At 56.5% G+C, this 15,317-nt stretch overlaps 5 protein-coding genes across 5 annotated transcripts; 4 read left to right on the forward strand and 1 right to left on the reverse strand.

Annotated features, from left to right (window-relative positions):
- Positions 1-342: 342 nt before the first annotated feature.
- Positions 343-3,332, forward strand: GGTG_11239 (hypothetical protein). Its single transcript, XM_009229122.1, has 2 exons — positions 343-1,085; positions 1,153-3,332. Exons 1-2 carry the CDS (start codon positions 776-778, stop codon positions 2,769-2,771), a joined length of 1,929 nt encoding a protein of 642 aa, XP_009227386.1. The 5' UTR covers positions 343-775; the 3' UTR covers positions 2,772-3,332.
- A 475-nt stretch (positions 3,333-3,807) lies between these two features.
- On the reverse strand, positions 3,808-4,624 carry GGTG_11240 (hypothetical protein; the record flags this gene model as incomplete). The annotated part of the gene is made up of 2 exons (XM_009229123.1): positions 3,808-4,168; positions 4,488-4,624. 2 exons carry the CDS (start codon positions 4,622-4,624, stop codon positions 3,808-3,810), a joined length of 498 nt encoding a protein of 165 aa, XP_009227387.1.
- A 54-nt stretch (positions 4,625-4,678) lies between these two features.
- GGTG_11241 (hypothetical protein) lies at positions 4,679-6,955 on the forward strand (the record flags this gene model as incomplete). The annotated part of the gene is made up of 2 exons (XM_009229124.1): positions 4,679-5,169; positions 5,248-6,955. 2 exons carry the CDS (start codon positions 4,679-4,681, stop codon positions 6,953-6,955), a joined length of 2,199 nt encoding a protein of 732 aa, XP_009227388.1.
- A 1,270-nt stretch (positions 6,956-8,225) lies between these two features.
- GGTG_11242 (hypothetical protein) lies at positions 8,226-10,511 on the forward strand (the record flags this gene model as incomplete). The annotated part of the gene is made up of 1 exon (XM_009229125.1): positions 8,226-10,511. One exon carries the CDS (start codon positions 8,226-8,228, stop codon positions 10,509-10,511), a length of 2,286 nt encoding a protein of 761 aa, XP_009227389.1.
- Positions 10,512-10,794: 283 nt separating this feature from the next.
- On the forward strand, positions 10,795-14,822 carry GGTG_11243 (hypothetical protein). Its single transcript, XM_009229126.1, has 3 exons — positions 10,795-13,652; positions 13,755-14,324; positions 14,434-14,822. The coding sequence occupies exons 1-3, from the start codon at positions 12,111-12,113 to the stop codon at positions 14,536-14,538; spliced, it is 2,217 nt and encodes a 738-aa protein (XP_009227390.1). The 5' UTR covers positions 10,795-12,110; the 3' UTR covers positions 14,539-14,822.
- The last annotated feature ends 495 nt before the right edge of the window (positions 14,823-15,317 follow it).

The following is a 15,317-nucleotide window of genomic DNA, read 5'->3' on the forward strand; positions in this document are numbered from 1 at the left end:
TTGGATGGCTGCATCAACCAAACCCGACTGCGGGTGCCTGCGCATGCTGCACTTTACTTCATGGTACCTACTACTTGTGTACCTAGGTACCTACCTCTAGGTACCTGCCTACGTAGGAACCTTCCTCCAGCGCCCTGTCTCGTCCAGATAAGCCAACCATGTATAACGATCTGCACAAATAGTGATAAAAACAAACCCAATGCTCCTACCCACTTCTTGTATTGGGCTGAAGTGCACGCTGTTCCTTCCTTGGACACACATGCTGTGGAGCCAACGTGGGGAGGAATGGGGCCGCAACAACTCTTCTAGCGTATTCCCCCACCCATCCCAAAACGCGTTGAAGTCCGGATGGCTTGAAAGTGCTAAAAACCCCGGGCGTTTTTTGTTCCCCCTGCGACTTCGCTGCCCGCTGTCTCATCCAGCCGCCTGCCTCCCTCCTTCGCCAGCTTTGCACATTTATGGTTGGCCAGTCGGCTCCCGCCTGCCATTGCCGCCTGGACTACAAAACGTCCGCACCGGTAGAGACGCTTTGCGGCGAGCTCGTTTCAACCTGCCGCTGCATGGCATCCAAGATCTGCACTTGGAAGGAAGCCACCGCAAGCGGAGGAGACGCAAGCCGCGCTCTGCCTCTGTCGCAAAAAGCTTCACCAGGTCCACTTGTGGGTTGAGACCGCTGCCGCACCCCAGTATTGGGTTCTTGTTCCGCCCACACATCTCGCGCCTGGAGTCGGTTGGCGTCATCTGTCTCACGCTCCATCCCTCACGGACCGCCGACATGTCGCGATACTCATCGGACCGCCAATCCCTCTCGGGTGCCAACGAGAGGACCTCGTCCGGGCGCTCGCGTGAGGATTACTCTGATCGTGGAAACCACGACCGCCGAGACTCGAGCTCTCGCGGCACCTACCGCCGAAATGAATACACAGAGAACCGCGACCATGGCTTCCGCGATCGTCCCCGCCGAGAATATAGTCGCGACGATCACGACCATGGCTCCCCCGATGCCCCCCGCCCCGCCCCTCCGACCGGCCCCAAGAGGTCAGCACCCTCTACACGCCCTGCGCCGGCTCAGGTGTCAAGCAACGGTATGTTTGTTTGAAACTTTCTCGCCAAGAAAAACAGTCGGGTACGAGATACTAAAACGACGTCTAGGAGCAACTTCCATCTCCAACCCTTTGGGAGGCAAGCAAGACCGCAGCTCACCGTCAGAACAACTGGTCCAGCTCGTCTGCGACTGGAGCGCATCCGTGTCCAAACAAGCGGCAGCACAGCTTCGAAAAGACGAGCAGAACAAGTTCTATGAGCAGAGGGAGGAGTCCTACCAGAGACTCAAGAGATTACAACGGAACGACTATCCCTCCATCAGTCAACAGCACGAGCAATTCCGGGACCGAGCTAAAGTCGACCTCGACACAGCCACGAAGGATTACGAGTCACACAAGAACAAGACACTCGAGCTCGCCGATAAGTTTGCAATGGTCATACACACAGCTCTTCCGGAGACCATGGCTGTCCAACGATCAGGTTCCCTTTCCGAAGTGGATCGAAACACTGTCGAGAAGAATATTATGGATGCTTTTCACAGTAAATGGAACAATTGTCAACAAAAACTCGATAATAACATTAAAAAGCTTGGAGACAACAGCTACGGCCTCGAGGTTATGAAGAGGGAGCATGAGGCCATGAAGAGGGAGCTTGAGATCGTGAAGAGGGAGAAAACCTCCCAAAAGGAGGAGCTTGAGGTCGTGAAGAGGGAGCAAATCTCCCAAAAGGAGGAGCTTGAGGTCGTGAAGAAAGAGCAAACCTCTCAAAAGGAGGAACTCGCGGCCCTCAAATCGGCATGGGACAAGGAGAGAGAAGAGCTCAGGAGAGAGAGACACGAGCTCTGGTCGGCCTGGGCGAAAGAGAGATCAGAACTCACGTCGGCCTCGGCGAAAGAGAGATCAGAACTCACGGCAGTGTGGGAGGAAGAGAGATCGAAGCTCACGTCGGCCCTCGAAGGAGAGGCGAATGGGCTCCAGAGCCTGAAAAGCGACCTGGATAAGCTGAGAGATCGAGCCACGCAGCTTGAGTGCGCGACCCGGGTGCTCGACAACGACGTCTTCGACAGGTGGTGGGATTTCGTCGATAACCAGCTACCCATTATCACCAAAGACATGGAAGAAATCAAGGCCATGCCGCGGCCGGCTGCAGACACCGCCGGGGGTGCGACCCACGTGTGCGACGGCGCCAAGGCAGCCGAAAAACTTCAGGCCGAGTTCAGTAGGCTTCAAGCACAAGTCACATCGCTCTCAAGACAGGGTTCGGCGGCAGACATCCAGGCAAAGATAACGCCCCATTTGGACGCGATCATCGGCAGTTTCGGACAACTAATTGACGGTGTGAAGAACCGGCTCGCGTTCTTGGAGAACGCATCACGGGGCCAATTCAAGGACGAGTTCAAACAGCTCGCCGAGGAGCTTATGCAGAAACACACGAGCCTGAGGTCGGAAGTTCAACAAAAGTTCGACCAATTGGATCTAATCATCACCCAGCTCGATTCTCAATACCAAAACATCACCACCAAGCAGATGGCCGACAGAATCGCACAGTACTATCACAGCACGCAACCCCTGACCGAACAAATATACACGGACATCCGGCAGGTTGCGAAGCGACAAGATCGGATGGAGGAGCATATCAAGAGCATTTCCGAGGAGCCCAGGCACAAGCGCCCAAGGATGACGCCGAACGCGGGGATGCAGCCTATGCCGAATGGCTATGGCAGTTGAACTACACCAACATTGCTCTTCGATCGTGGTCTTCTTCTCCATCTATAGAGGTCGCTAGCTCCCTAGCCGGTAACGCAGGATTTAGGGAGCTGAGCCAGGCACCTGTATTTATGTATTCTCTATTATGAACGGGCTTGGGGATACTTACAAATGGATGACGACCAACACAATGCCGAGAACGGTGTGCACTTTAAGGAACGGCAAAGGGGCGTCTCTGGGCAAGGAAGCGTTGGGGGCTTTGCGGCTGTCTTTTATTCTTATATTTTGGTTTAGCTTTGATCTTCGGCTAGCGGAAACTCTACGACTACGATACTAGCTGCAATGGGCAGGTTGGACTTTACATTTCACGGCAGGTGGCAAGTGCCGAGTTGCCTCTATTGGTCGGGTACGGTTGGTTCTTGTGAAAAACAACGAGAGGCAGGGACACATCACTCAGAAAGACAGGAAGTTTAGATGTAACTTGTGTACATTGGTAATGCTACATGTGGAAAACATCCGGCCTCTCGCCCGTTGTCGCAGCTGGTCCCACGAGTTCTTGGTGCATTTTCTTCCTCTGTGGCGGCCCACCTAGGTTTGGGTACTTACGTTGAATGGTATCAGCAAGCGAGTTGTTGAGCTTGGTCGCCTGTTTTTAGGCTCTGTAGGGCTGGACAGACTGCGTCATGCCCATGCAGGTATTGTGCTAACAGATGGGAGCGAATGCAGGTGCATCGGTATATCCATAGCAAGCAACCGGAGATACACACTGTACCCCAGCCGGGCTGTTTAAAAGCTGGGGAGACGAACAATGGGTTGATGGGCGCTTGCACCCCAGCCCAGTCGTCCCCAGGCCTGCTTAGCTAACCGCTGTAGACGGGACCCATTCGCGTGCGAGAAAGGGTTCTGGGGTGGCGCCTGGACAGCTACGGCAAGCTTTATTGGACGCTTGATTAGGTCCCCGCTTGCGCTTGCGAGGGTCAGCTTCCAGCAGCCAGCAAGCCGCAGCACGACTCCACCCCCCCCCCCCCCCCAAAAGGACGAAGACTGCTGCGACCTGCTACCAACCCTTGGCCTTGTCGCGGTGAGAAGGAGACGCATCGCCTTGCTTGGGCACGACCGAGTCCACCACATCGCCTGCCACGCGCATCCGAACACCCCCGACAGCGCGCCGCTGGATTGCCGCCGGATTGCCGCATGCATCGCCCTCCCTCGCACCGCGCCCTGGTACGGGAGAGGTGTGCTTCCCGCGTCCCGTCTTGCAGAGCGTCGCAGTGAGGGCCGTTGACGGCACCGCGCGCCTGTCGCCTGTTTGCCTGTCGTCTGGTCCTGCACTAGAAGCTCGAGCGACAAGCCGCATGAAATCCCCGAACACCGCCAGCCAACCAACCACGCCCTCTCCGCCATCACGCCCGTCGCGCCTTTTTATCGTCTAGCCGGTGTACTGTTAGTCTCTCGTCTGCTCTGATTGCCGCTGTGTGCGTCTGGATGTGTCCGTCTGTGTTGCGCATTCGAGCTGCCGGCTAACCAATCGCTGCGAGCGCATCCGCCCCAGGCCCAATTGCACACCTCGCCCATCACGGTCACGCCCCATCGTCGCGCGACCAAGAGGAAGAAGGTTCGTCGCTCGCCCGAACCGACCAAGCGGAAAAACAAGAGAACTCTCCAAAATATCACAACCACGCACCCACGCCCAGCCGGCCTCTCCAACACCCTCGCGCGACGACACCGACCGCGCACCCGTGCCCGTTCTCGATCGCAGTCGCTGCCGCAAACACCTCCCCCTTGCCACCTCGGGCTCTGCCGCGCAGCTGGTGCGGCCGCATTCCACACTCGCCCTTTGTCCGCTTCTGAGACACCGAGGCACAAACGCCCATTGCCGGAACGAGCAGCAGTCCCCCGACCACCACCCATGACACGCCTCCTAGAAAATGGATCTTGCGGCGCAGAGAGTCCATAGTCTTGCCCAGCGCATCCTGCCCGAAAGGCCACACCATCTCGCCCTGCTCCCCGACGGAAAATACTCTGTTCCGCCAGATTTCTGGCAGCACCATTCTCACCTTCAATACTCCACATTCCTTTCCGACACGGACCGCGGTATCCTCCTAACTCGCCCGTACTATGAGATCATTCGGGAGGAGCCCGATCAACTCTCACGCAGTCCAGCGATCCCGGCATCGAAGCCAGAAGCCAAGAAGGCTGTGACCAAGATGTCTTTCAAGGACTACCAAAATAGCAAAAAGAAACTCTCGTCTTCATCACCAGACTCCGCCCCGCAGCCGCGACAGGACGCGAAGCAGGCCGGCGCCGAAGGGCCCAGGCAGGCAAAGCTCCCTATACCCAAGCCTGTCGACGGCAAGAGGAAAGTGTCCGACGTGTCGGCCAGTGCCGGCTCGACGCCCAAGGATGACCTGATCAAAAGGTACGAAGGAGGATTGGCCTGTTATGGATCCTCCCCTGGCTATCTTGCGTGATTCGCTAACGATCAGCCTGCTTGCAGACCCAGAGTACCGTCGAGGGAACCCCCAAGAAATGGTGTGAGCCCATCTCCACACAACGGCAGGAGATCGCCCGATTTCCCCGATAGTGCTCGCCCTCTCAAGAAGATTCGCATGGCCGATGGTGCGAAGCCGGATACATTGCGCACGCTAAGGCCAGATGTCAGTGCCAACAAGATCTTGCCCGCCTCCACCGACAGGTCCGGGGCCTCCAGAGACGTCAAAAGCGGCGGAAGTGCTCTCACCAACGGCCGCATCACTTCGGCAAGCAGTAAAGCAGCCTCGCCCCAGAGGCAACCTGTGAACGGGCCTAAATCTTCCAGCATGGTCAGGTCCGAATCATCTGGGAAAGCATCCGTTCCTCCTCTCCTATCGCCTCTCAGGATATCGATCGACGATGACCATGAGGTCAAAGCCAAGGGCCCAGCGAAACGGCCGGTAGATGCGGGGACTGTCCCGAAGGTATCTGGCAAGGGGGAGAGGGCCGAGGGGCTAGCGATCAAGAAGCCGGCCAGGCCGTCGTTGCCTCCCTTGCTTTCGCCCACTCTTCCAGATATTGTAGAGCAGGAACTCGCGCGAGGCGAGACCACATCACCAAAGGGTGATATCGAATCTACTAAGAGTCGGGCGATAGATTCTCCGAGCGTGGGAGGGAAGACGGTTCCCAAGATCGAGGACGAGCCCGAGGTCGCCCAGCTGATTGTGCACCTAAAGTACAAGAAAAAGAACTCGCTGCGTGTCCAGCGACTGCTGGCGTTACAACCCGCTTCCAAGATCGAGGCGCTGAAGAAGGAGCGATCGATGAGCGTCGAGGTCAACTCGCCTCCAGCCAAAAAGCGACCACGAGTCGCAGAAGCGGCCGCGACGGAGCCGGTGGCTGGCAAGCGACCCAGGACCTCGATGGATAGCATCATGGTTTCGAAACCCGTCGCCCCTTCGACGCCACTTAAGACGGCCGCCACGGCCATGTCTCGAGTGCCGTCGACCAACTCCCAGGCCCAGACACCAGGCGGTGCGATAACGAAGGGCCTCACCCCCGGGCCAGGTGACCGCCCCCCGACGAGCTACGAATTCGACCCTACCAAGGGCATGTCGTCGGCCACTCTGCGTCGAAAGGGCGGCGAGTACACAGGCCTGGGGACACAGCTCAAGCACAAACGGGATGGAATCCTCAATTCAGTTGCGGGAACCAACAAGGCCGAGGTGTTGGGGAATATGACCAGCTCAGACAAGAAGCGAGTTGCAGCCCTGAGCCTCGAGATGGTATTGTCCTACATTGTCGGGTTCGACGCCATGAACCAGTCCAGGAGTCAGGACCGGAAACCTGGCGACTACCAGCTGTGGGAATCTCTCATCCCGCATCTGGGCGAGCTCCGAAACTTCACCCGCTCCTACAAGGCGCTAGATGGGATTGCAATGCAGCTGCATGCCATCGTGGTCGAGGAGCTGATCAGGGTCTACTACCACCACGACTTCACGACTGTCGGGACCAGGATTGTGCGCGTTGGCAAGAAGCTCCACGAGAATTGGGTGGAGGCACACGGTTGTGTCAGTACCATTACCGAGCCGTCCATGAAGGCGGATCTTGGCCCATGGTCGAGGCCATCAAGCGCTGCGGCTCAGGCGCTCCAGGTGCTTCACAATTGGGCGCAACGCGAAGTTGTCGACTGGCGAGCCCAGCTCTCCCTAAAGATGAGCAACGGAGTGTAACCTCCAGCCCCTTGTGTTCAACTTGGCCTCTTGGTCGCAACTTTCTTGGCTTTTATTCTTGATGTCCTTTATCGTGTCACGATTTTGCCTTCTCTGCCGTTTTCCCTCGAGTCTCACCCGAGTTTTCTCTCCCCAATCTGTCTACCTGCTAAATGGCGAAGATAATGAGTCACAGGCGTGCTGGAGTTATACATCGGTGTCATCCCTATTACATACCATGATATCCCGGTTTTTTCTTTCGCTTTTTTTTCTGTATCTGGAGCTCCCTCTATGCAAATATTTCATCTCACTCTGTTTCTTTGGTTCTTATCACCTGACTTGAAAGCTTATTATTTTATTGTCATGCCTTTCTCCTGCTCATGGAGTCATTGGCCTCTTTCCAGCGTTTCTTGTACGAACCACGAATTTCCAGTGAGAGCCAAGGGGCCACATTTTACTACTTTGGCGATTTTTGTTGGTGGTCTAAGGGACCGTGGGGCGTCTTTGGTGTTGCCGGCCAGAAAACACGACTCGAATGGGTGGAGGTGAGAAGAATACCAACCTCGGTATCTAGATGGTATACCTAAACCTCAATATTCCAGAGGCAACGCCTTCGCGTTACAGATTACGCGTATATGCCATCATCGCTAACGCCGTGCACTTAAATCTTGTCATTGGCTGAAGCCTCCGCGTTGAGCTCAGAGTCACAGTCACGAGCGTTCCTCAGCCACTTGGTGTCAATGACGAATGCTAAATACGTCCTGGTCGACTTATTTTTTTCTTTTCCTCAATCAGATGAAGAGAAGCAACCTCTTGTCTCCTTCATCCCCCGTACCTCCTGAATACCTACCTACGTACTCTTGTTATATATACCCTCTATCTCTAGGTTCTTCTCCAATTTTGGCAGCGGGCGTGTGCGAGGTGCATTCGTTGTGACGGACGTCTGAAAACAGAGGCCTACACGCATGCATCAGTCAAAGGTGGGGCTCAGAACAGCTGATGCCCCACCAATGCCACTTGGTTTCCTCTCGCAGCCGCACCTAAACCTTGGGCTCCAGCTCTGATCAATCTCCAAAGTACAGCCGGCTCTCAATCGTCACCAAACACGGAACTTCGGCCCTCTTGGACCAATGTCCACACTTTTGCCTCGTTACACCCACAGCCTACTTGCCGGCCATCGGACTTCCCGGGCAAATATCAACGCCTGCTGTTTGCGCTCTCGTCTAGGCAAGGTACCGTCCTAGCCAGTCCGACTGCTCCCTCCCCCCGCTCCGCTCGCATCGTGTGACAAATGGCGCCAACACGTTCCCTCCGCCGCGCCCCACCCCGACAGGCCAAGGAGCGGTCGACGGCTGCGGCTGCGTCGCCCCGCCCGGCAGGGCTCGGGGCCCGTCCACAGCGTCCACAGCGAGTCACACGAAGCTCTACTGCGGCCACGCGCCCGCCGCCCCCGCCCTCACCTTCGCCCCCGCCCTCACCTTCGCCCTCACCTTCGCCTTCGAGCGAACATGACCGGTCGCCGCCGCTCCTCGGCAAACCCCGTGCCACGTCGCGCCTGGCTCGGAACCCCAGGAGCGATCGTCCGCCCTTGGCCACCTTGGGCTCGCAGGGCGTAACCAAAAATCGAGGCCGGCGTCACACACCCGTCGGAGCCAGCAATATCCACGACGGCAATGCTGCACGTCCAGCTGCTGGTAAATCTGCGGGCCCGTCGTCCCGGCCAGTCACGACGGACGAGCCCGCAGAGCTGAGCCCAGGTGCTCGCCATCTGCCATGGAGTGAACTCCCTTACATGATCCTGGTCGATGTCTTCTCGTTTGCCGCCGGCCCGTTAGACGATAACGCATCGGTGCGCTGGTTGGTAGAGGCAAGCACCACATGCCGCTCATTTGCCGAGCCAGCGCTGACGGCCTTGTACCAAAATCCACCACTGCTCAGCCTGGCCATGGCACATGGCTTCGCCGATCTCTTGTCTCTGCCTCCTTCCGTCACCATGTTTTCCTACCGCCAAAAGGTCAGGTCCCTCTCCATCGATGTCGATTCCATAGCTGCATTGACCTTCAAAGGTCAGAAGCTTGATGTCGGTCGCATGGTCCTCCAGTGTTACCAGCTGGCCGAGCTGGACTTATTCCGCGAAAATGACATGCCGCCATATCGGGCGCTGGACGATCCCCTCCGATGGGCATATCCTCGCCCGCTTTTGGACTATCTCGCTTACGGCAACATGCCCGAATTGACGTCCGAGTCTCTCCCGGAGTCTTCTGCCGAGAATAAGCACCGGCTCCCACTCATGCGGGCCTGGCGATGGAGCGCAAAAATGATGGGTCCTGAGCTCGACTTGGACCAAATAAAGTCGATCCATCTCTCTCACGGGTTCTCTAGCTTGCGCAAGATAACTTTTGTCAACTTCCAACAACCGTCGATCAAACTGAAGAACGCCGATGACTCTCGGATCGCTTGCGTGGACCAGGAGCATGCCGCTGGCTTTGCGGAGCTTATCGAGGCGCTTCCAGCGCTGTCACATCTCGTCCTCGAATCATGCGGCGTTGCAAATCAATATCTTTTGCCTCTCCTCCCACCGCGTTTGAAGAACCTGGAGCTCATCAATTGCCGGGAAGTCACTGCGGATGCACTCGCCGATTTTCTTGCCTCGCACGGCCACGATCTACGGCATCTCACTCTCAATCACAACCAATCACTGAACTTATCTTTTCTCCCCCTCCTTGGATCCTGCTGTCCGAAGCTTCAAACACTGCGAATCAACCTTGCATGCTATTCGGAACACATAACCATCAATAGCTCGAACCCTTTGTACGAGGAGTTGCTGCTGCCAAGCCAAGTTCCAACATGGCCCCGAAGCATCCAGATCGTGGAGATACAATTCATGCGTAAGTGGACGCCGGAAGCAGCAGAGGTATTCTTCGCGTCCTTGATAGACCATGCGCCAAACATGCCGGACCTTCGCCGGCTTTGTCTCGGAGCAATGCTGGATATCCCTTGGCGACAGCGGTGCGAGATCAGAGAGACTTGGGAGATGCGATTCAAACGATGCTTTGCCCGGAAGTCAACGTCTCCAAGGCCCTGGAAGTCCCTAGCCGACGTGACGCTCGCGCATGAACCCGAAGTGCAGCCGCGCAGGAAGACAAAGCGCAGGCCCCTGGCCGAACATAGCGGTCCATCACGCCGCAGCGGGCGGATATCGGCACAGGAATCCGGTCAATCCTCACGTGCTAGCAGCGTCGCGCGGGGACTGAGGAGGCTCCATCGCGGCCACGTCTCCTACCGAGAGCCAGACAGCGACGAGGACATGGGCGAAGCACCCGAGGAGGAGCAGGAGGGCGAGGATGCCATGATGGGAGGCACCGATCTTGGTGTGCCGTCGCCAGCCTCCGACATCTCTCTGGAGTTCGTCCAGGGGCTCTGCGAGGTGGTCGATCTCCGGTTCGACAACCAGAGACCCATTGAAGTGCAGTTCCACATGGACGATTTCCTGGATTACCTCGAGGGGTGGGAGGATCGGGATGCCGATGTCGATTGGAACGACGATGCCGATTGGAATGACGACCTGTACACCTAGTGGAAGAGGGCCGGGAGGCACAGCGACGACGCTGCAAACATGTTGCGGTTGCGATGGATCCATTATATTGCCCTGGCCTAGTCACATGCATCTAGTTACATGGCACTAGAAACACACGTTCGAAGCTGTCGTCTTCGCAGCTAACCGAGTTATAAAGACTGCCCACTTGTGCCTGATGTGAACAGTTAAAGGAATTGATGCGTGACCACGTGATTGGCAAAGCTCTGGGCGGTTGGTTGGAGAAGGTGCACCAGCAATGGCAGGAATGGGTAGGTGGGTCTGAGCAGGTGGCCCCTGCAGGTGCATGGAACCTTAGGAACAGGAAGGGTCGTCGCGATGGAAGACCGACGTCGAATCCCCAGAAAATTGGCCCCATTTTCCCACTTGGCTTGGCCCGCAGGAACGCGTCTTGCTGCGTGCATCCGTTTCCGCACCTTTTTCCTCAACTTCCCTCGCGCGCGACTGACTTTAAACTATTGCCCGCCCAGACGCAATTGCAACAGGCCTTGTCGGTCGGGTTCCTCGGTGTGGCTGCCTGCCTGCTAGTTTCCCACCCCAATTCATTTGCATTGGGTTCTTATTTGGGAATTTTTGCTTCGAACCTACTATTTTCATTTGGTCCCATCTTCAACCCTCTTTTTCTTCTTCCCTGTCTGTCACCTTTAGCTCGCGTTCACTCACTCCTCAATTCTCCACACACCTTCTCTATTCCCCTTCTCTTTTTCTTCTTCATCTTCACCATTAATTTGCACTATACCCGTAATTGTGTTGCGATTTTTTTATTCCTTCCTTCTTTCACAGCATTCTGCCGCCGTTGTCCCCTGCCAACGACTCCACACAGTCAAATGCTCTGGACTGTCTTGTAAACAGACACAACTAGAAGTGGTGTGCATTCCTGCACTCACCACTTCCTTCCTTCCCTTTGCGCACATTCTTTAACTCACTGCTCTTTGTTGTTTGTGCAGCAAACAGCAAACTAGGCTCTTTGGACTTTGGGTGTTTGGGAGTCGGCAGGTGGGCTAGGGCCGCGCACGCACCTTGGTTATTTACGCCTCACCCTCATTCGAAAGGCGCGGCGCAACTCTCGGCTCTGCACCTTGCGCCCGCCCTTGCGCGCTCGCGTTTGTCAGCCTTGTGCCTCTAATTGCCAACCGACCATTGTTGGGAAGCCAGGGTCAGGTCCTGGTCCATTTGGGCACCAGGGGTCTCCTTCAGGCCGGCCCGGCTTTCGCGCCAGCTGCGCGCACCCTCCCAGCCAGAACCCCCATCTCGCCTGGGCTGGCTCGGATCAACATCGTGCAGCGCGAACGAAGGGGCTGTCTGGCCGTTGTCGTTCCTCACACCGCCCACACACCCCAGCTCTTCATTCGAGCCAATCGCCCAACTTGGTGCGTCACGTCAGCAGCGGGGCGGACGGATCGGCCTTTGAACGACGCCAGCAACAGGGCCGTCGCCAGGTAGCGTCACGGCCACCGCCGCGGCAAATCGGTGTGAACTCCTCCCTGGGTTTGGGGCCGGGAGGCAGGCAGGTCGGGCCTGGGCCATAGACGGAGCAGCCGCCACGCCCCGTGTCGGTGCTCGACGCACCTCGCATGCGCCATGTCGGCCACGGGCGCGAATGGCGTGACGCACAACATGCCCTTCCTGCACAGAAACTGGGTCTCCGGCCTGAACCAGGCGCGCGGGCTGACGCCGTGCGAAGACCACCCGGTCAAGAAGCGCCGCCGTCTCTCGCACGAGTCTTTCAAAGCCAACGGCCATCCCAGGCCCCACGGCGGCGCCGACCTGTGTCTGCCCGAGGAGCCTGGCAACCTGCAAAAGGCTCTGCGCATCGAAGTGCTCCGCATCTTCCACAGGGACACATCACGTGTCAAGTACGACAAGGTCTTCAACGGTAGTTCTGTGCCCTATGCCATCACTTCACGGGCGCGCTGCAGAATCACCATCGAGAGCGAGGAAGATGGGGACAAGCAACTTGTCTTTTGCGACAGCCAGATCTGCGACATCAAGACGTACAAGAACCCAGTCGGGCCCTCCTACATGGCCAGGATCCACCTTCCCAGGCCGTTCATAGTCCCTCATGAGAAGATACTTATTGCCCGCAGGGATGACTGCGTCTTCGATCTTGCCGACTCGTACACGCTGCATCTGGAGCTTGAGGGCGCCGGCGACCCCAAGTGGCCCCCTCCCAACTTGCTCGGACTGGATGGGGACGAGGTGTTCCCTGGCATCCCGGACGCGTCTCGTTTCTGTGTGCTCGCGGCGACTCTCGACGACATCTTCCCGCGGTCGAGGTCGCTGCTTGGAGTGACTTTCAGACACCGGGCTTGGAACGTTGAGCAGCCTACTGACTTTGCGATGGACGCCGACATCCGCTGGACAACTGGCTTCTCAGACGGACTGATGAAGAGACGCCTGGAGAAAGGGGTTGCCCAATCTATCACCTTTATCGACCCAGACGAGGACTTCATTTCAGTCAACGGCAAGCTGAACGGGCTCGTGAACGGAGATGGGGTTTCTAATGGACACCATGCCGGGGATGCGTGCAGTACGAGTGGTCATGCTCTTAACGGAAACGGCCATCAGCATGCCAATGGCGACGCCGATGACTATGACGAGGATGGGGACGGCGATACGACGCCGAGGAAATCACTGAGAGCGAGGGGCACAGGCAAGGTTTACAACCTCAAGGTCCTGAGCGATAAGGCCCACGGGAAGGACCGCAAGAGGCGCAGGATGTTTGATAGCAAAGACGAAAAGGGAGCTGACGAGAGCTGCACCGTGCTCTACACCCTTCCAACAGAACACGTTGTCATCGAAGGGCTTGTTTGCTGCGTCTGTGGCATTCTCAATCATTCGGTGAACGAGCTCAAAGCCCACTTTCTTTGCCATCCACGCTACGAATTTCACCTGGAAACCCGGCTGGGCAAGGGGCCGTACACGGTTGACGTTTCCATTGCGGAGGATGCGGTCGATTCAATACTCCCAAAAGTCTATCAACTGGGTCGGCCAACCAAGCTGCTAGATCTTGACAGTTATATCGATGGAGACGACTCCTGGGTCACTTCTCGCTACGGCCCAGAGAACGATACCACGGTAACTGAGAGAAATCTAGCGCCAGCATCAAGGCGTGTGCAGCAGGTAAGAATCAAGGAAAGAGTTAGGAGGGACACCTGGCAAGGGTCCACTGGTGTAATCAGTATCATGGTGCCGAATAAACTAACCGACCATCTCTGGTAACAGCCAAGGCCCGTGGTAAACCGCGTCAACAGCAGGCCCGTGGTGCCCAAGGTGAAGAATCGGCTGTTTGATCCACTAAGCAAGGCAGAGCTGGAGCCTGGCGCGGAGGTGCCCAAGTTGGTGTCCGACGACGCTTGGCTCATCCAGAAGCACCGCGACCACTTGCAGGACTTTGTGGACATCGGGCCGAGCGAGAAGGAATACATGAAGGAGTGGGACGCCTTCAACTTCAAGAACCGCATGTCCTCCGAGCTCTACTTCAAACCGGCCTTCGTCTCGTTTGTGACGGCCAAGGCCTCGTGGCTTGTCGGGTCAGAGTCGAGGATGGTGGAGTTTGGCAAGCACCTCGCGGTCCTCACGGCCAGGGGCGTCATTGACGATTCTGTCATTGAGGAGGCGCGACTTCTGATAACCGAGGCCAAGAACCACCGCAAGGCGACGGCCGGAGGGTCCATGGGGTCAGAACCAGTACCGAACCCCGTGCAGGATGCCGTGAACCGGAGGAGCTCGGCAGGCTGCGGCGTGTGCGGAAAGCCGGTGAAGGGGCCACAGTTGCTTGTGTGCGCCACCAAGGTCAGTACTTCTAAGTGATCCCCCTGATACTTTATGATCCGCCTACCCAGGCCCCCAGGCGCTCGCTTGGCTTGGAGCGGCTGCTAACGGAAAACGAGGAACTTCCCAGGCCTGTGGAAAGCGCGTGTACCATAAGCGCTGCGCTCGCCCGACCACAAAGGGCGACGTTGAAAGCGTGCATTGGCGTTGCAACGCATGCGCCGCCCGTTCCTGACGGAACCTTCTAACCGAGAAGGACCGACCTCCTCTAGACTCGATTTTGATGAAGATGTGTTCAGGAGTCGAGTTGCTTTGATATGATTCACACATGTCTGTCGGTTCTTATGCGTACGAATCCTCAGGCCGCTGGCCTTTTTGATCCATACATGTTACAAGGGGATCTGGGATCGGCTTGGAGAGTGCTCAATATATTGATAATTTCTCAAGGCCTCTAGGAGATGCTTAAAGAAGCAGAATCTCCGGCGAGGACCTCGAAAGATGAGCCCTCCTTATATAAGCTGTTTGGGCGCACAGGAAAGATACGTACTTGGGTCGAAGGGAACAAACTCCCTTTCGACCGGGCGCGTAATGCATGCGGGGTTTTTGTAACCCCTCCAACCGGCCCAACCAACGCCTAGCTTTTTATCGCTGTCTTGTAACTCGTTTTATTGGCCGTCCGTTCGGCCTTTTTGGGTTACCCGTTTAATCCCCGTATAATACAATCCCCCCCTTTTTAAAGGCACGTTTTGGGCTTTAAATACGGGTATCCCGGGCCTTTCGGGGATACCGGCGGTGGAAATCCCTAACCTTTTTTTTACCGTTTTACTTTCGAAATTTTCCTATAGCTTCCATATTATTTTATCCTTTTTGTTAAAGCCTAACCATTTAACGAAATATTGTATTAAGCTATCCTTTTAACGGGAATTTTTAACCTTTTCCATTTTAAATACGTCCAGCAAAGGTAATGCGTTTTTTAAAATTTGTTCCGGGTTGGGCCGTATTTGGATGCCGGCC

This window comes from Gaeumannomyces tritici, assembly GCF_000145635.1.
Source record: "Gaeumannomyces tritici R3-111a-1 unplaced genomic scaffold supercont2.6, whole genome shotgun sequence".
Taxonomy (NCBI): domain Eukaryota; kingdom Fungi; phylum Ascomycota; class Sordariomycetes; order Magnaporthales; family Magnaporthaceae; genus Gaeumannomyces; species Gaeumannomyces tritici.